This window comes from Leptonychotes weddellii, chromosome 5 (genome assembly GCF_054177405.1).
Source record: "Leptonychotes weddellii isolate Sample4059 chromosome 5, ASM5417740v2, whole genome shotgun sequence".
NCBI classification, from domain to species: domain Eukaryota; kingdom Metazoa; phylum Chordata; class Mammalia; order Carnivora; family Phocidae; genus Leptonychotes; species Leptonychotes weddellii.
In genome coordinates, this window is record NC_138373.1 from 105,032,415 (window position 1) to 105,052,213 (window position 19,799).

The 19,799-nt window shown below is 49.8% G+C and overlaps 1 protein-coding gene across 4 annotated transcripts; it reads right to left on the bottom strand.

Annotated features, from left to right (window-relative positions):
• Positions 1 to 752: 752 nt before the first annotated feature.
• On the bottom strand, positions 753 to 18,496 carry CALCOCO1 (calcium binding and coiled-coil domain 1). Of its 4 annotated transcripts, XM_081821761.1 has the most exons (17): positions 18,399 to 18,496; positions 16,052 to 16,231; positions 15,610 to 15,712; positions 14,610 to 14,800; positions 12,259 to 12,417; positions 11,700 to 11,848; positions 9,086 to 9,176; positions 5,857 to 6,012; positions 5,412 to 5,666; positions 4,814 to 4,939; positions 4,223 to 4,318; positions 3,738 to 3,846; positions 3,312 to 3,511; positions 2,818 to 2,924; positions 2,488 to 2,559; positions 2,199 to 2,263; positions 1,588 to 1,817 (listed from the first exon to the last, which is right to left on the bottom strand). In XM_081821761.1, exons 2-16 carry the CDS (start codon positions 16,205 to 16,207, stop codon positions 2,218 to 2,220), a joined length of 2,016 nt encoding a protein of 671 aa, XP_081677887.1. In that variant the 5' UTR covers positions 16,208 to 16,231; positions 18,399 to 18,496; the 3' UTR covers positions 1,588 to 1,817; positions 2,199 to 2,217. The 4 variants fall into 4 exon arrangements, with proteins under 4 accessions (XP_081677884.1, XP_081677888.1, XP_081677885.1 ...); XM_081821758.1 differs by lacking the exon at positions 2,199 to 2,263 and having other exon boundaries at positions 753 to 1,817; XM_081821762.1 differs by lacking the exons at positions 2,199 to 2,263; positions 5,412 to 5,666 and having other exon boundaries at positions 753 to 1,817.
• Between the last annotated feature and the right edge of the window lie 1,303 nt (positions 18,497 to 19,799).

Here is a 19,799-nt window from a genome sequence, read left to right on the forward strand (position 1 = left end):
CCGCCCAGAGGCCCTGAAGGGGAAGGAGGGTGGCTGCTAAGGGAGCTACTGGGATGGGGAACAAGGGGGCTGTAGGCACGGCTTGTGCTGGGCATTGCCGAGAGCCTTGGCGAGCACGCAGGTCCTTAATAAATGCTTTACGACGCCGTGTGTGTCTAGCCTGTGAAGCTGGTTAGAGTGGATGAATGTGTTTTTGTGACCGTGGAGTCAGAGGGTGCACACGTGTACGTGAGATGGCAACAGAGGGAGAGAAGGAGGCAGGGATGGAAGGAATATCAAACAGGCTTTAGCGATATGCGGTTTAGGGCATTTTTTACGAAGTGGCTCCTCAAGGGTGTGAACTCCTGACGGGAGTAATGCCCGTCTCTGGCCCATGGTACAGCGACGGCTGCCATGGGGGGGGTGAAGGTCTGAGCAGTGGAAACTTCCCTGCCTTCTGAGACATGCACCTGGGCCCAGAACGCTGGTTCCCACCCCAGGACTGAAATCCTGAGCAGGGCCCACGTTGACCCATCAATCTGCTGCCCCCGCTCCCACAACAGCAGTCTTCTCCAAGCCAGACCCCCACCCCCCAACCTGAGACAAAGCTCCCGCCCTCCTCCTCTGCCCACCAGGAGGCACAATGTGGAACGGCTGTGCAGCCACTGGCCCCAACAAGGCAGGGGGGACTCCCCTCCCTCCCCCTCCCTCCCCCTCCCTTCCACTATGGTCTAGGAGCCAGGTATCCGGACCTTCATTGCTCTAGTCACACCTCATGGTAGGAACACATTTTATTAGAATTGTTATACATATCATATAAATATATTTGTTCAAACTACAGATTGAGGGAGGGATAAAGAGGGAAAGCTCTTATTGCTGTGGGGGAACCTGGAGAGGGAGGAAGGGGTGAGAAATGGGGACACCTGGGACCATCTGTTCCCCTCATCCCTCACAGAAGGCACAAATGCATTCTTTCTTTCCATGTGAGGACACTGGGGGAGGGAGGGCAGGGAAGGGCAGGAGATAGAGTACAGAAAACCTCAAAAATACAAAAGAAACCTCCAAACTTCATACCTAATGGCGTGGAAAAGGCTGGGGCAGGGTGCAGAAGGCAATGGGGTGGGGTGGGGGGACAGAAGGAACCACTGAAGCTCAGAACTGAAAGAGACCTGAAGAGGCCATGGTGTCCACGCTGCTGCCTCGATGCAGGCCCCTGAGAAAACTCAGGTAAACCAACACAGACCCCGAATAAGAGGCAGTGGGGTGCCCCAGGAACTGGCTTTGGGGCAGCAGAGAGTGTGTGTAAGTGTGAGTGCGTGCGTGTGTGTGTGTGTGTGGGTGGTGTCAGTGACAGAGCAACCAGGGTGAGGAGGGGGTGATCCTATTCCCCCTGGGGAAGGTCTCCTCCAGCCTGGTTCCTCCAAAACCGCTTTTAGCGGGTAGAGTCAGCCCCTGCCTGGACAAAAGAGCCAGGCGGGAGAGGATGAAGGTGAGAGCTTGGGATGAACATGGTTCAGGGAGCGGTTCTTAGGGAACAGAATATCACGGAGCCCAGGGTGGCAGAGAAGGCATGAGACCTAAGTGTACGTCTGTGCATGAGTGTGTGTCTGTGTGTAAGTGTATCTGGGCATGTCCTGGGGCGGGGGGGGGGCGGGTGAGATCACTCAAAGGTAAAGGGGTCCTGGGTGCTGAAAAAGAAGTGTCCATCCATGTGGTCCTCCAGGGCATCCTTATCACTCTCGGCTGGGAAGCGCTCCTTACAAATGGGGCACTCTTTCCACGGGGGGGTGGCAGGGCCCCCAGTGTTGGCCTCTGACAAGGGACCCACCGCAAAGCCACTGAAGGAGACAGAAGGAAAGGAGAGGGTCAGTGTGCTCCGATGCCCTCTTGCCTTGTGGACCTCAGGGAGAGGGACCCACGCACCCGGGCTCCCAGGTGCCCCTGTTCCTCATGCAGCTCCCTGGTGGCTCTCTCCCCGCACCTCACCCACAGCACCTTTTTCCCCACACTACCAGAGCTTGGTTTCCTGGCTCTCCATGTCCTCTCTTCTTCAGTGCCTGCTGTAGTGCATGGCCCATCCCCCAACCCCCTGCTCTCCTCCCTCCATCTCCGTCTGCTGCCTAATGAGGCTGAAAATGAGTCTGACATCGTCCTTCATCTTCCTGCTCCAGCTGAGGAGGATGACAGCATCACCCCTCCCTGCCCTGAGCCCATCTCACATGGAGGCAAAGCCGGGGGCTAGATGATAAAATCAAGTCTCTTCCCCCTGCCTTCCCCTCTTGACCTGCGAAAGGAAAGGGAAGGCCGAAGGGGCAATCTGATACTGGAACCCCCGCCCCTGCTGCTGCATCGCCCAAGGGTTTCCCGGCGGAGTCAGGGAAGAGGGTCAGGGAAGGGGGACATCTCAGAGCTGGCCAGATGGACGCTGGATCCCAGTTTTCTCTCTGATCCCATCCCTGGGGGCATCGGTCACCTCCCTTCCTCCCCAGATGGAGCTTGGGTACCTACCTGGTGGTTGGGGAAGGGAAAGGGGCAGGAGAGAGGGGATGCAGGGCAATTTGGGCTCCACGGAAGATGGTGCTAGAACAACACAGAAGCCAGTTAAAGGCAGGGCCTCTGAGTGCACAGTGCACTGATAAGACAGGGCAGGAATTACCTGAAGGCACCTGGGATTCGGAGTGGTGGGTGACTTTCTGTGTCAACCTTACCTGTGTCTCCTTTTCTTGGCCAGGGCCAAGAAGAGGGAGCTTGGGCGAAGGGCATGGGGACCATTCACCCAAATGCCCTTTCCACTGGCATCCTCCCACCTCCCTCCTGGTCTCCCCCTTCTGCGCTCACCTGGCCATGTCATAGAAGGCACTGCCCAGCTCAGGAAGCAGCAGATTGGCCTCCTCACCCCCACTCTGAACAGCCGCCATGAGCACTGACTTCTCATCTTCGGCCTCCTGGGCACCAAAGAGATAGGTAGGGCTGGGTTTTGGGGTAGTGAGTGTCCCAAGACAGGGGAGCAGCCCACTGGAGCAGGTAAGGGAAGAGCAGTCTAGGCCCAGAGAGTAGACAGTGGGCTGCAGTAGGAGTGAGGCAGGACAGGAGTTGTGATGGGGGCTGGTGGGTAAGAAGAGAAGTGTGGGGTGCGGCAGGGGGCGGCAGCAGTGAGGCTATTGGGTTGGGGTGGATTTGGGGGTGTTGTCTGTTGGATGGCCTGGAAGAGAGGCTGGGCCTGCCTCCTCTCCAAGGGAAAAAGAGAGCCCTGTTGGGCTAAGACTTCCTGCTCCAGAGGCTGGGCCACTTGGGTATGGCCCTAGCCACCCCTTCCTCCCCGCACTGCTCACCGAGTCAGAGCTGCTGTCCTCAGCGCACCCTGAGAGCTGGGGGGCAATGGGAGCCGGCTGGCTGATGACCACCAGGGTAGAAGTCTCTCGTGGCCCAGCAGGAGAGGAGCCGGAGTCTCCCCGCTCACACAGGCCATAGGGAGGGCGCCTCATGTCTTCCGGGGACTCATCCTCTGAGTCTGTCAGAGCCGCTGGGCAGCCTGTTGGTGAGAGAGAGGGCAGAGAAGGATGTGTCGTTAGAGGCCTGGCTGGGCTGTCTCCTTTGGATGAGGGATATGGTTAAACTGGACAGGAGGCCAGAGTCTGGCAAGGGAAAAGGCAAGACACAGAAGGTGGAGGCCGCTCCCAGAGGGGTCACATGCAGCTCTCCCCAACAGGGACACAGGGGGGTGGGGAAGTAGTGTCACAAGATTGGTGGTTACAGACTCAGCCCCGCAGCCGCCTCCTCGTCCTCTGTGGCAGCGCCCTCACTCCACTTCTCGTCTGCCACCTTCTCCAGGCGGGCCTCCAGCTTTCTCATGTACTCCAGCAGTTCCTGGCATTGGGAGCAGAGAGGCAGGAGAGGCTGGGAAGATGCCCAGCCCACTGCCCTGCAGAGTCCTCCCTGGCACCCAAGATGAACTCCGAGCTCCTCAGGATCAGGTGCCTTCTCTAACGTGCGGGGCAGCTCAAAGTAAAGCCTCACTCTTCCCCCCCCAGGAGCCCTCCTTCACCCCCTACATCCCCTGCCCCTGCAGTCCTCTCCTGTCCTGTCAAGTCGGCCAATGAGAGGAGCCATGGTCCCATTTTTAGCCTCTGGGCCCTCTTAGAGATAACAGTTTCTAAGCCAAGAGATGGCAAGAAGATACAAAGTTCCCAGCCCTCAAGTCCTCAATTCTGGCATCCAGGGAGCCTGAGTCATAGGTTCTCACCTGCTTCTCCTCCTGCAACTGTTCCTTTTCCTTCTGGAGCACACGCAGGGCTGACCGCAGCTCTGTCAGTTCCCGCTTGCTCTCTGATAGCTGCACCTGAGGGGAATGTGGAGCCTAGAATGTACCTTCAAGAACCCAGGCCCTGCGACCTGGACCCACCACCCTAGAACCATGTCTCTCTGTGCCTTTGTCCTTCTCTTGCCCCGACACACACGGGGGAAGCCCCAACACTCTTCTTCCATGAGTCCCTTGTCTTGATCACAGGAGATAGTCGCCTGAGTCCCAGGCTCTGCTTCTCGAGTGTGGGCCTGGGTGACTGCCTCTGGGCTGGGGTGCAGGGGCCCTGGTGGTAGCAGGGGCACTCCATAATTGTCCTAAGTCATCCCTGAGAGGCCCAGGATATGTGTCTGGAGAACAGAAGGGGACATCGTACGTTTCAAACTGATGAGCTGTGGGACAAGTGCAAGTAAGAGGCCACTCAACATGGAAGTGAGCAGCCAGCACTTCTGAACCCACACCCAAGACGGCAAGAAGGGCACTGCTGCTTCAGGAGGCCCTGGGCCCGGACTCACGGGCGGCTGCACGCCTCACCAGGCTCGAATCCTTTTCCCGGGCCAGTTCAGTCTTGAACACTTGGTTCTGGGTCTTCTCCTCCTGAACTGCCTTTTCCAGTCGAAGTATCTCTGCGCTCAGCTTCAGGATCTTGTCTTTCTCGGCCTGCAACGTGGCCAAAAATGAACATGGGAGGGGAAAGGTGAAGGAAAAGGGATGCCGCTGGCAACAGCACCATCCCGCACTGTGTCCCTTCCTTTAGTTAAATGAGTATTTGGGGAGCAATTTCCCCTGCTTGGCTTCCTCATTCCCTATACTTCTCACTGAAGGAAGGGACATGCCAGCAAGGTGCCTCGCTGATCAGGAATGGGCATTACTGATGGGGCCCGGTGCCTAGGGCAGGAAATGTTTCTTAATCAAGATGGTAACCAAGGAAGGTGCTACAAAGATCAGGACTGGGACACCCCGCTTAGAGACGATGGGTCATCTCTGGAGAGTGACCTGTACCTCCCTCGGAGCCCCTCCCCATCCCTAAGTCCTCTAAGGTCCTCATCCCTTTCTGTCCTCTGAGGGGATCTGGCCACATGGGAGGTGGGGGCAGTGGCCGTGAGCTTGCCAGGTCCCCCCATCCCTCTACCTCCACACTCTGCAGCAACCCCGCCCGCTCCTTGCTCCACTGGCTTTTTTCCTCCTTCAAGTGCAGGCTGAGCTCAGCCAGCCTGCCATTGACTCCAGCCACTTCCAGACGGCTGCGGTGGAGCTCGGCCATGGTGCGGTCCCTGGCTCCCGCTGCGCTGGCAAGCTCCTCCCCGAGAAGGGCGGCTTTCTGCTGGCTTGAGGCTGCAAGCTCCTGGGCTCCTCGAAGCTGCTCCCTCAGGGGCTCCAGCTCAGCCTCAGAAGACAGGAGGAGATGGAGTTAGGGCTCCCAGTGAGTCACTCGTGAACCAGGCTCCCTGCTACCCACCACTGCATCAGGACTCAAGATTTGCACTGCTTGATCTTTAGCCTTGTCTTTTCCCCACTTTTCTATAGTGAGCCCTTGGAACTTTCTCTACTTCCTGTTGCCTAGGGGCTTCACTTACCACACGCTGCTGGGCCTGGCCTAGGGTGTCCTTCATCTGGGCCACCTTGTCCTTCAGTCGCTGGGCCTGAGCACCCTGTTCCTCCTGCCGGCCCTTCGCTTCCTGCAGCTCCAAATTTAAGCGATGGTTTTCTTGTTGTGCCATTTGGAGCTCAGCCTGATGGAGGTGGAGATACGTAAGGAAAGGGGTATATGTAGTATTTGGGGTGGCTGGGGGTTGAACCACTGTGATGAGGGAGGTCATGGTTCCGCTTCCCAGATTTAACACAACCCAAGCATTCAGCTCGTCAGCCCTTGTTGGGGTCTCAGCTCAAAGCCACTCAGTCCTGAACATCCGGTCTCCGGCTCCCAACATGAGGTACCAGCATCACAGCCTGGGCAGGGTCTTACACGAATCTAGGTATCCTGTGTACCATTTCTGCTTCTCTGCTCTTCCTTTTATTTTTAAAAGATTTTATTTATTGGGGCGCCTGAGTGGCTCAGTCATTAAGCGTCTGCCTTCGGCTCAGGTCATGATCCCAGGGTCCTGGGATTGAGCCCCGCATCGGGCTCCCTGCTCGGCAGGAAGCCTGCTTCTCCCTCTCCCACTCCCCCTGCTTGTGTTCCTGCTCTCGCTAACTCTCTCTGTCAAATAAATAAATAAAATCTTAAAAAAAAAAAAGATTTTATTTATTTATTTCAGAGAGAGAGAGAGAGCACGTGCACACACACATACAAGCACAAGTGGATGGGGGGGGAGGGAGAAGCAGACTCCCCACTGAGCAGAGAGCCCAATGAGGGGCTCGATCCCAGGACCCCAGGACCACGACCTGAGCCAAAGGCAGACTCTCAACTGACTGAGCCACCCAGGCACCCATCTGCTCTTCCTTTTATATCAAAACTCAGTCTGGATGTCCCATAGGGCTCTCAAACTCAGCATATTCTACCTCCCACTCCACTCCTTTCCATTCTTATTTCCACCCATGGTACTAACTACTTCCCAAGTCACTCACGCTGGATCCGTTGGTGCCATGCCTGCTTGGTTCTGTTCTTTCCTTAGCAACCCACAGAAAAGCCTTTGGCGTCTCCATCCTCCATCTTGTTCACAGCCATCTTCTCTTTTCCACTATCATTGCAACCACGTTAGCTCAAGCCCTGGTCATTTCTTACTTGGATTATTGAGTAATCCCATAACTAGTTCATTTCCCACAAGGAGATCACATGAATCTTCTTTAAGTACCTCTTAAGTGTGATCTACATTTAAGTACATCTCACCCCCCTGAAAATTACTGACGCCTCTCACTGCTTACAGAATAAAGACTAAACTCCAGGTCCTCTCCAATCTGACCGAGGCCTTACCTCAAACTCTTCACCCACACATTCAATTGCCCTGAGTGTTCTGGGGCTCTCAGCCTTTGCTCGCGTCTTTCTCTGTTTCCAGAAGGGCCTCCCTCTCATCTCTGTCTACTTAAATTCTTCCTACTCCTCACTGCTAAGCAAATGGTTTTCAAATCATCTTCCACAAAAGCCTAGGGTTTGGAGGAAGCCATTTAGAGGTTCTGCAAATATGTGATTTAAGCTTCTTCTAAATTATTTAAAAAATATGAAAAAAAAACCCCCACACAGTCACAAGTTAACACAACAGTCTCAATCCACTGACATATGCTTCTAGGTTAATTCATTTTTGTGCAAACCTCAGGATCTTCTATTGAACTAAAAAGCAAACTGAGATGGCCAGGTGGATAGTTTAACAATGGCTGTCACTCTCACCTACTCGTGTGTGAGATTCAAAGTGTTCTCAGTACTATACAACCAAAACACAATACAGAACTATACCAGCTGCTGAGGCTGACAGAGCAGTTATCTATAACCTCTGATTTCAAGGTGTGACATCCATCAGGATTACCTGATTACTTTTGTTACCTTGTAAGTCAACACTGAATATTTGAATTTATAAAAATTTATAGTAATAAAATATTGCTTTTATCTATTCAGTGAGATTCCACACAAGATGTAAAACTTTACTGGGGGTGGGGAGGAAAGCTAAAAAAGTTGGAAAATACGAGGCTAGTTTATTCCGCCCTTTTGCTTTTTTTTTTTTTTTAAAGTAAGCTCTATGCTCAAAGTGGGGCTTGGACTCACGACCCTGAGATCAAGAGTCATACGCTCTGCCGACTGAGCCAGCCAGGCACTCCTATACCCCCTTTCTATTTTTTATTTTTATTTATTTTTTTATTTTTTTATATATTTTTTTAAAGATTTTATTTATTTATTTATTTGAGAGAGAGAATGAGAGAGAGAGAGAGAGAGAGAGAGAGAGCGCACATGAGAGGGGGGAGGGTCAGAGGGAGAAGCAGGCTCCCTGCTGAGCAGGGAGCCCGATGCGGGACTCGATCCCAGGACTCCAGGATCATGACCTGAGCCGAAGGCAGTCGCTTAACCAACTGAGCCACCCAGGCGCCCCATCCCCCTTTTTATTTTTTAAAGATTTTATTTATTTGAGAGAGACAGAGAGAGCATGAGCGGGGCGAGGGCAGAGGAAGAAGTAGACTCCCCACCAAGCAGGGAGCCCGACATGGGGCTCGATCCAGGACTCCAGGATCATGACCTGAGCTGAAGGCAGACGCTTAACTAACTGAGCCACCCAGGTGCCAGCTTTTTTAAAGGCCCTTTCTTTTTTTTCAAGATCTTATTTATTTGACAGAGAGAGACACAGTGAGAGAGGGAACATAAGCAGGGGGTGTGGGAGAGGGAGAAGCAGGCTTCCTGATGAGCAGGGAACCCAACACGGGGCTCGATCCCAGGACCCTGGCAGACGTTTAATAACTGAGCCACCCAGGTGCCCCTAAAGGCCCTTTCTAATGACCCTAACAAGATGTGCTCTCACCCACCTCTATGAAGCATCATAACACGTTTATTTATTTATTTATTTATTTATTTATTTATTTATTTAAGTAGGCTCCTTGCTGGGCCTTGAACTCACAACCCTGAGATCAAGACCTGAGCTGAGATCAAGAGTCAGATGCTTAACCGACTGAGCCACCCAGGCGCCCCCACCAGAACACTTCATTATTCTTCCCTGGTGATGCTTACTTTGACTAATCCTGATTTGGGTATACATTTTATGCTTCCTACGAGAGTGCATACAATGTTCTCTTTACGTTTATATCCCTTTGGTGCCTAGAACTCAGAACTTAATTAATAAACACTGGATGAACAATTCAGAAAGCGAACCGACTCTGAGCCCTTACCTCGCTTTGCTCCTTATCTGCTTGCGCTTCTTTCAGTTGCCCGAAGAGCTTCTCTTGTTCCCGAGTCAGGGCCTTCACTGTGTCTCTCACCCTGTGCGTGGGGAGATGGAACGTCAGATGACCTACTGGTCACCAGAGAAGAAATGAGGGGCTCGGACTTCTGTCTTGAGCTCTTCTACTGGTGCTCCTCTATGCCCAGACCTCCATTTGTCTTTGGGATGTTCAAATCCCCAGACCAAGGTGATCCTGTTGTAAGCCCTGAGTACCCAAGATTCCTGATTCTAGAGAACAATCTAGAAATAAAGTTTTTCTTTTCTATCATTTTAAGGAATGTTCTGCTGGTGGCTTCCTAGTTGTTTTCGTTCCATCAAGAGACCAGAACTGAGTCTTTTTTTAGACAAGGGACAGCCGTGATTGATTATAAACTTTGGATCTAGATCAGAAGTTGGCAGACTTTTCTGTAAAGGGCCTGACAGTAAAAACTTTAGGCCCTGCAGGCCATGAGGATTCTGTGGCAACTACTCAACTCTGCCATTGTAGTGTGAAAGCAGCCCCAGACAACATGCACATGACTAGCATGGCTGTCCCAATAAAACTTTATTTATGAACACTGAAATCTGAATTTCTTATCTTCCTTTTCATATCTTCTTTTGTTTATTTTTTTAGAAGATTTTATTTATTTGTCAGAGAGAGAGAAAGCGAGCATGCGCACAAGCAGGGGGAGTAGTAGGCAGAGGGAGAAGCAGGTTCTCTGCTGAGTAAGAAGCCCAATGCGGGACTCGATCCCAGGACCCCGGCATCATGACCTGAGCCAAAGGCAGACACTTAACTTACGGAGCCACCCAGGAGTCCCTCTTCTTTTGATTTTAACCATTAATTAATTGTCAAAACCATTCTTACCTCACGGGCTGTACAAAAACAGGCGGCAAGGCTACATTTGGCACATGGGCCATAGTTTACTGACCCCTGGTCTAAACAGTCCCTAATCTTTTCCAGATGATCAGTCTCATCTCTTTTCTTTTTTTTTTTTTTTAAACCATTTGATTAATTTATTTGAGAGAGAGAGTGAGTTAGAGAACACAAGCAGGGGGAGCAGCGGAGGAAGAGGGAGAAGCAGGCTCCCCAATGATCAGGAAGCCTGATGTGGGGCTTGATCCCAGGACCCCGGGATCATGACCTGAGCCAAAGGCAGACACGTAACCGACTGAGCCACCCAGGCACTCCTGATCCCTGCTTTTCTATTCTATGATTTAAAACCTAGACATTTAGTATCTCCCTAGGGCAAGACCAACATATTCTGCACTGAAGAAGCCTTAGGGAGTAACTCATGTTTTACTTTGGGCCTTGGATAATATGCCTTTTTCCTTTAAGAAATTTAAAAAATATATGTAAGATCTACCAGTGCTGACTGAAAGAGACTCAATTGTGTGATGTGATGAAAGAAACAACTAACTTGTTTCTCCTGGTGAAAATCTGAAGGACAGGCATGGGAAGTGGTCAACATTTGTGCTATTTGGTAGAAATAATAGTTGTCTGGTAGAAGAAAGAAATTCATTCTGTGCGGCTCCAGAGGTCTAAACCAGGACCAAGAGAGGAAAGTTATAGGAGGGAGTTATAGGAAGGACAGTTTCATTCAATCCAAGGGATACAAAACTGACAGTTGTCTGATATTGAAAAAGGCTGCCTTCTGAAGCAGTGACCCTCTCAAATACCCTATATTCCTCCCAGTGCTAAAATTCTATGACTTATGCCTTTTTTCAGAGGAGAGATTCCATCACATTCTGGAACACCAGTTCGAACATTTCCTAACAGTGAGAATGGAGTCTAGTCTTCTTTTTCTTTTAAATTTATTTTTATTTTCTATTATTTTTTTAATATAGTTTTTTCTTTCTTTTTTTTTTTTTTTAAAGATTTTTATTTATTTATTTATTGAGAGAAAGAGTGTTCGTGTATGTGCATGCTTGCCCAAGCAGGGGCCGGTGGAGTGGAGGGTGGTGGTGGGGGAGGGGCAGAGGGAGAACCTCAACCAGATTCCGGGCTGAGTGTGGAGCCTGACATGGGGTTTGATCTCACAACCCTGAGATCATGACCTGAGCTGAAACCAAGAGTTGGATGCTTAACTGACAGAGCCACCCAGGTGCCCCCTTTCTTTTTTTAAAAAGATTTTTAAGTAATCTCTATGCCCAACGACGGGCTCAAACTCACAACCCTGAGATTAAGAGTCACCCACTCTACTGACTGAGTCAGGTGCCCCTCTAATCTTCTTTGCTGCGGTAAAGAATAGATAGAAAGATGGATTTCAGAAGAAAGATGGATTTCAGAATGAAATCCATCCTCTCTTGTGTTGACTGTTCTATCCATTCTCTTCTTCCAAATCCTCCACTCCCGGCTCCTGCGTAGCCTTTGCTGTACCATAAGTAGTAACTATGATGACTTCTGAAGGTGAGGAATACAAACAGGCTCAGGAAAGATGGAAGAGCTAGGCAGGAAAAGATTTCCCCAGTAAGCGGGATAACCACATGAGACAGCAGGTTCACCTGCCTGAAACGAGAGGCTGGAGTTCGGGGTGACAGGAAATGAAAGGAAGTAACGGGGGCAGAGGAGGTCCTCTCACCTGTCCAGCTCCACCTCCTTTGTCAGCACCTTCTCACTGATGGTCTGGATGTCATCTTCCAGCTCCAGGATGCGTGCCACATGGTCTCCCTGTTGCTGGCTCAGGATGTCCCTCTCTTCTATGAGCTCCCCGTGGGACCGGGAAAGCCCCTGGAATTAAGGTTACCCCAGAATAGTGAAGTTGAGACTCATCTCTCAAAGAATAGAACAAGGGCTTAGGAGGAGCATACCAGAATTTGACTGTTATCAACCCCTCACCACCCTGTCACCTTCCTTGAGAAAGAAACTGCAAGGGAACATTCTCTGGCTGGTGAATATGGCCATCTCCACCCTACCTCAGCACTCCTGTGTGCAAAGAACTGAGTCTTATTACTTTATGTTTGCAATGTGTCTCCTGTCATCTCAAGCTTAATCCCACTTGTTACTCCCTAAAGCTATTTTTTGATGCCAGAACCATCTTAAAAGCCCGCTAATGTCTCTCCTTTTCCATCTTCACTGGGTTAGATTTTGGACTCTGGGTGAGCAGCCAGGCCCCGTCCCCAACCTGGCCCAACTCCCACCTTGTACTGCTCCGTCAGCTCCGCGTGCTCCTGCCTGGCAGTCGCCAGAGCCGTCTCGAGATCCTGTACTTGACTCCTCAGCTCCGTCACCTGTCCCTCCAGCTGCAGCTTCAGCTGCATCAGGTCATTCCTCTCTTGCTGGCTCTCGTCCAGCTGGTTCTACAGGAGGCAGGATAAAAAGGGGGTTTGTGCTTGTGAAAGCCCCGTCCCCACCACTCTGCAGATGCATTCGGGGCTGGGAAGTTGCATCAGTACAAGCTATAAAGAGGGGAGTAAGGGGAGGCTTGGGGTGTTACTGAATCCTGCCCACCACCAGTCAGACATACCAGCTCCCGACCCCCTTGGAAGAAGTCTCTCTCAATCCATGCAGACAAAAGGGATGGCTCCCTGAATTGTACCTTATCTATTCTGGAACCAGACAGATGTAGGTTTACAATTTCTACTAGCTATGTCACTTTGAATGAGTTCCTTAACTTCTCTGAGTCTTTGTCCTCATTTGTAAAGTGATCTCTTAGTGTAGATTCTTGAAAGGTAATTGTAGTAAGAATAATGAATGTAAAAACAGAACATGGAAGACATCCAGATGGCCAAAACACACATGAAAAGATGCTCAACATCACTCGTCATCTGGGAATGCAAATCAAAACCGTGATGAGATACCACCTCACACCTGTCAGAATGGCTAAAATCAAAAACACAAGAAACAACAAGTGTTGACGAGGATGTGGACAAAAACGAACTCTCTTGCACTGCTGGTGGGAGTATAAGCTGGTGCAGCCACTCTGGAAAATGGAGGTTTTTCAAAAGTTAAAAATAGAACTACTCTATGATGCAGTAATCGCACTCCTAGGTATTTACCCAGGAAGTACGAAAACACTAATTCAAAGGGATACATGCACTCCTAAGTTTATAACAGCATTATTTACAATAGCTAAACTATGAAAGCAGCCCAAGTGTCCATCGACTGATGAATGGATAATGAAGATGTGGTGTGTGTGTGTATGTATATACACACACATACACAATACTCTCGGCCTTAAGAAAGACTGAGGTCTTGCCATTTGCAATGACATGGATGGAGCTGGGGAGTGTACAGTCAGAGAAAGACAAATACCATATGATGTCACTCATATGTGGAATTTAAGAAACAAAACAAACGAGCCTAGTGAAAAAAATAAAAGAGAGAGAAAGAAACAGACTCTTTGTAGTTAACTACAGAGAATAAACTGCTGGTTACCAGAGGGGAAGTGGGTGGGGGTGGGTGAAATAGGTGATGGGGATTAAGAGCACACTTATCATAATGAGCACTGAGCAGTATATGGAACTGCTGAATCACTGTATTGTACACTATTGACACCTGAAACTAATATAACACTGCATGTTAACTGCACTGGAATTAGAATTAAAAAAACAGAATATGGGGTAGGAGCTCACACATCTGACTTATGCAAGATATAAACATCTTCTTCCTATTGTGTTGATTCCATGTGTTTAGAGGGTTCTAGAAAGCAAGAATTTACTTCAGTCACAGACAAGCAACCCCTTCTCACCTCCTGAGCCTTCCTCAAGTCTGTCCTCTTATCTAGGGAGTGTCCTTCCTCCCCACCTGTCCCTGTCCCTTCTCTTCCTTCAGGAAGTCCTTGCCAACATCTACCCTCACTCTCTAATTCTTCTCAGTTTGGTCTATTTGGTCCAATGGGAAAAGAATATAAGCCACGTATATAGTTTTTAAATTTTCCAGTAAATACTTCAAAAAAATTAACAAGAAACAGGTGAAATTCATTTTAATGATATTCTGTCTAACCCAGTCTATCCAAAATATTGTCATTTCAACATGCAATCAATATATAGAAAATTATTAAGCTCTTTTACTTTTTTAAATACTAAGTCTCCAAAATCCTTTGTGTATTTTACATCTCAATTTGGACCAGTCACATTTCAAGTGCCCAAGAGCCTCCGATACTGTCTGGGCCCTACTATCTGTTCTCATTCCTCACCTGTCCTGGACGTGGGTCTCATCCTCCTCTTCCTCTGAACATTCCTTCCTTGGAGTGGCCTCCCTCCACCCTTTAGATCTTCCTCTAGGGCCTAGGACAGGATGTAGCACTTGGGAGGAATGCTCGAAAAGTACTCATGTAATCTGAGTGACAGTGGCCTGTGGGCGGCTTGCTTTCCTGCCCTACATGTTTGTGTCTACGTTAGAATGAGACCTTCTTAACGACAAGACTGTGTAACTCCCAGTGAGATCTTCGGTTGAGGCCACAGCCCAGGGGAAGGTAAAGCAAGGGGTCCCTTGCCATGCTGCCCGCCCACTCCCCTGCCCAGAAGCAGCTCTGTTGCTCTGTTCTCACCTGCAGCACGGTGGCCTTGGGGACAACCAGCAGGATGTCAGAGCCACCATCAGTCTCCTCCATGGTCACCAGTTCATCCATGGGCCTTGGCTCTCGGAACTGGAAAGGGGGGCTCTGCCCACACACCCGGCCCTGGCGGTTCACATATCGGAACTGGTAGAGCTGGGCTCCAGGTTTGGGCAGGTAGCTGGCTGTGGGAAGAAGAATGGACCCAGGACCCGAATATGATCCCAGGCCCTCAAGTGCTTGACAGGTCTCCCTTCCCCTGGATGCATCTTATCACCTACTGCCCTTGGCTCCGGCCTCTTGTTCCCTGTTCCATCTACTGTTTTCTTTCCACCTCCCACAGGCTATTTCCATTCCTTGGGGTACTCTTGTCCCTCCTTCTGCCTAGGCCTGTCCTTCCTCTCTTTCCCAAACCTACCTTCCATAATAATAATAATAATAATAATAATAATAATAATAATAATGCTAGTTACCACTTACTGAGTGCCCACCCTGTACCAGGCATGATGCTAACCCTCTACGTGTATCACTTTAAACCTTCATATTGTACCTATAAGCCATGCATCCCCTTTTACTGTTAAGATAATAGACACAGAGAGATTAAGTAATTTGTCCAAGGTCAAACAGCTTGTAAGTATTAGAGCTGAGATTTGAATCCAGGTCTTTCTGAATCTCACGACCACCTTCTCATTCTATGACACCACCTTTCCCTCTTCCCTACCCCTCGTTCCCTAAGAGGACTTCCTCTTTTTTTTTTGTTTTGGTAGGAGGCAGGATTAGTGGCCCTCTACAGTTCCTTCCATCTCTAAGTCCCTGATTCTATAATAATCCCATGATTCTATGTCTGTTGAGCCCTGTTGGATATAGTTCTTATTTTATTTATTTGCACTTATTTTTCTTTGTCATCTGTGCCTTTTGTTTCTGAGCCCACTATCCTCCTCTAAACCTCTATCCCCCGGCTCTGCCGTCTTGGACCTTCCATCCTCCCTCGTACCTTGGAACTGGACGCTGGCGTGGACAGGGGAGCCATCAGCCGCACTTTCAGGCACCGAAGACCATACAAACGTGTGGTAATCCCGAACACAGGCAGCCTCCACCTGTGAAGGCCCATGGTGGGAGCGGGGATGGGTCTGGTGATGCAACTATAAGCTATGGATGGCAGAAAGGGCTGAGGGACTGAACGGGGGACAGGAAGCTGTTACAGGGGCAAGGATGATGAGAGACAGGGAATGTGGAGGGATACTTGTGGCAGGAGAGAGCAAGGTTAAGATGGGCAGAAGATGAGCTCTGCTTATACCGATGGCCTCTGTTATTTGTGACATCTTTTCCCTTCTTTTCTATCAACATGAGGTTGAGAATCCAAGGACTAAGTCATTCTCCTTATTCCAACCAACCCATGGCTCATAAATACGAGCCAAAAGGGGGTTCAGGGATACCTTGAAGATGCCAATCCAGTCGCTGGCACTGGGCACGGTGCCTGGGGGAAGGGTATAGTGACATTCCACCTTGGTGTTGGGGATGTAGGTCCGGGCTACATTCAGAAAGTTGACTCCACCTCGGGAAGGTGCCCGGCTTAGTGATGATTCTTCCATCCTGCCCTCAAGATATCTGCCCTCCTATGAAATAAAGGGTTAATATCCTATAAATCTCTCCAATCCATCTCTTCTTCCCTCCAACTCCATTCCCACCCACTCACAGCTCCTGTCACTACACCTGGAGGTGAAGGCATATCTCGTTTCCAGCCCCTGCGGGTTATAGGACCCTTTGGAGGTATAATTTTTAGTCTCCAGAACACAGGTCTGGCCTTCTGAGTCAGTCCCCATCCTGTCTCACACTGTACCTGTTCTGAGTGATAGACTCTTCCTAGAGTTAACATCTCTCTCATTTCTGCTCCCTTTTCACAGCCTCATTGACCAAGTCTCAGTATCCCAGGGTCTGCCCTCTGAGTCCCTCTTTTTTCACCTCTTAACATCCTGAGCATTCCAAATTCTTGAGCCTCCACCTCCTCATCCCACCCCCATATCTTTTGACTCTTGGATTCAAAATCCAACTGAGGTGTGGGGCACCCTCCTTCTGAGCGTGTCTCCTTGCCCACTCCAACTGTACCCAAGATGACTTATGACACCTGAAAACAGCAACTAATCTCTGAAAGTAATGACTGAGCCTTCAGAGCTGGAAAGGGCAGGGGGACCAACAGCTCAATCCTCAGGCCCGTGAGGTCTCAGTTCTCTCCTCTCTCAGAGCTGTCCACCCCCATGAGTTTTAAAAAAAGCTTCTGCTCTCATTCAAGAGACAAAGGGAAAGGGAGGGTATAGGGAAAGACAGGTTTTGTCTCTCCACTTCATTACTCCAGGAAGTCAAGAATTCTGGAGGCGGCTGCTTCAAGGGTGGAGTGAAACACTCAGCAGGAACGTGGTGGTGTGGGGAGATGGAATGTGGGAGCCTGGAGCCAGGAAAGCCCCACCCCTGGGTAGGGGATAGACTGGAAGGTGGGAAGTAAGGGGCCCTGAGAAGGGGAAATATATATATGATGTTGAGAGAAGGGAGAGAGAATTCAAACAGAACCTAACATTCTTTTCTTCAGATCTTGCCAGAAGCAGAACTAGAATTCTACTGGTTTGACTATGGTAACCCAGTTCTAGTATTTTCCTTTCCATTTTCTCTCTGCCCCCTTTGGCCTTGATTCCAAGTGCCTGGATGGGGAGCTGGAGGCATGCTGTAAGATGGGACTGAGTGGAAGAGGTGTTCCAAGTTAGGTGGGCACTATGGGGATGGGGTGAGGAGCAACAACAATAATCAACAGAACTCCTCAGCCTAAGGCTGTGAGATGGTTCTCGTCATCACTCCGCTCCAGCCCACTAATCTTCATCCTATGTCAACTGCAGAGGACGGCATCCAATCAGCCGTCACTAGTCATGTGCACACCCCTAAACATCACAAACCCACGCCAGGCTAAAGTCTGGGGCTAGGAACTTTAAAAAAAACAACAACAAAAGAAATTCAGTAGAGAAGGAAAAGTGTGCTAGCTCTCCAAAAAGAAGCAAATTCTCCCTCCAAAATAAGGACTGGATTCAGGACAAGAGGTTTCTTTGGGGTTTCATCTCTGAAAAATCCCTAGTTAAAACTAGTCCATGTTTTCTCCAAATACAATTCTTCTGGCTTTCTAAGTAGGGATGAGTTGTCTCCAAAGATCTAAGCCTGGGGAACCCCAAATATGCCCCACAAAGAAAATCCGTAACAGCTGGAAACATTCACCAAACCTGAAACAAAGCTCTGGGCACTTAAAGTGTATGAGTGTAGCTAGACTCAAGTGTTCGAGTGGGGAGGGGAAGAGTCCCAATCCCCCAACTCTGTAGGGCTCTAGAGTTCCTTAACATTCTACCACTTGGAAGGTTTTTTTCCCCTCAGGGATTTAGCGTAGTAAAGGCCTCTGGATTGGATCGGGAGGGTAAGGAGAAAGGGAAGGTTTGTGAGGGTCAAGTCTTCCCTGGGAGAGAATGAGTAAATATTTCAGCTTCTCCCAACTACTTTAAGCGTAACAAGCTTTTAGAGAAGGACTGAGGGGAAGGTGAGAAAAGTGAGGGGGCACCCTCCTGATCCAGGCCCCCTTGAGACCCAGAACTCTTAAAAACAGTAGGGGTGGCTTCTCCAGTACGGAAAGTATTAAAACCCAAACGCTCCCGCATCTCCCGTCTACAGTTCCCTTAGATTATCCTTCCACAGACTGGAAAGTGCGGTGACCCCCGCCATCAGATCGCCCCCAAATTAGGCCAAGTTTCTTACCCCACACACGGATCAGCTGTTCCCTCACCTTCCACCAACAACAAAAACAGCACTCCGACTCCTGGAGGGGAGGGAGAAGAGTGGACGTGAGGGCTTCTGGGGTTTGTGGTTTCTCCGCCCTCTTTGGCCGGCGAGCCGGCTTGGATCTGGGACTACACATCCCAGGAAGCTGTGCGTGAGGAGGGCGGAGCAGAGGGCGGCCGTGGCGGCTGCCTCCTCGCGGCATCTTGGGAGGCGTAGTTCTCACTTCTATGACTGTAAACGAGGGTGTGGCCACCAAAGGACTTCACGGCCCATGATTCCTTAGGAGGGGGCCGGCTGTATTAGTGGAGACTGCTAGTTTGTAACGTGCGTGGTGGGTGGGACGGTGGGGAGGAGTTAGGGCCCTAACGCCTCCTGCGTAATGCCTTGCGGGGTTGTTCAGCGTGTTGCGTTGCATCCTCTCGTTTGCTTTTCACAAGAAGCTGTGGGGTAGCTGGCGTTGTTATCCACGCTTTACAGTTGAAGACGCTAAAGCCCAGAATGTTTAAGGAACCGGGCTAAAAGTATCAAAGCTATGCGATGGTAGATCTCCCGTGCTGCACGGCTCCCAAGGGCTGTGCTCTTGCCACTACATCACAGCTACCGACTATTTAGGGACGGGAAACTACAGGCTGTGGTAGCAGTTTCTTCTTTGCTTCCACCTCAGGGACAGGCGCTGTAAAAACTGTGTTGTGCACCACTGTTTTTTTCCCCCCCAACTCGAAGGTTTCAGTGCCAGGGGCTGCCAATACACACCTGGACTGGGCTCCCCTAGAGTGGCCTTTAGGTCTAGGAAGAGGACCCATTGCTTGAAGTGGTGGTGGTGGTGACGGGGAGGTGAAGAAAGAATGAGGTTGAAAGGGGAGACTGACATAATTCAGGACTGGTCAGAACTCACAAACAAGCCACTTAGAGGGGCTGGTTTGCCCAAGCCTTTTAACTGGCTTAAATGTATTAGGATAACAATACATGTTACTGCTCCTGTTTTTATTTAGGAGAGGTGAAAGATTCACACTTCTCCCACAACTCAAGTTAAAGACTTGGGCATCCTCCTGCCTCCCCCTTCCTGGACCCTCCAAGACCCTCCAGGTAGTCTGAGGCATTCAAAATGATGAGATGGTTCTCGTCATCACATACATAAGTCAGAAATAAACCTTTGTTGTTAAATAAATCCTGTCTCTGTATTAAGGGATTACAGTCTTAGGATTGATTTGCTCTTCCTGGGTGCCTGGTTTAATTCTCTGCTTACTAAATTATGGAGCCTCTGCCTTTTCCAAGTTTTTTGGTAGTATTTTGCTTTTATGACTGAATAGGGTGTCTGGTGCCTGCCCTTGGGTGCCTTTCATCTGAAGATCTCCAAGCACTTAACAATAAGTCACT

What these genes read in the sequence shown, in the direction of transcription:
- CALCOCO1 (XM_081821758.1), bottom strand. Translation starts at nt 16,207, where the DNA reads ATGGAAGAATCATCACTAAGCCGGGCACCTTCCCGAGGTGGAGTCAAC. An exon ending in CGCCAGCGTCCAGTTCCAAG is followed by an intron (nt 14,801 to 15,609) that starts GTACGAGGGAGG and finishes TTCTTCCCACAG; the next exon opens with CCAGCTACCTGCCCAAACCT. An exon ending in TTCCCTTCCCCAACCACCAG is followed by an intron (nt 1,818 to 2,487) that starts GTAGGTACCCAA and finishes TGTCTCCTTCAG; the next exon opens with TGGCTTTGCGGTGGGTCCCT.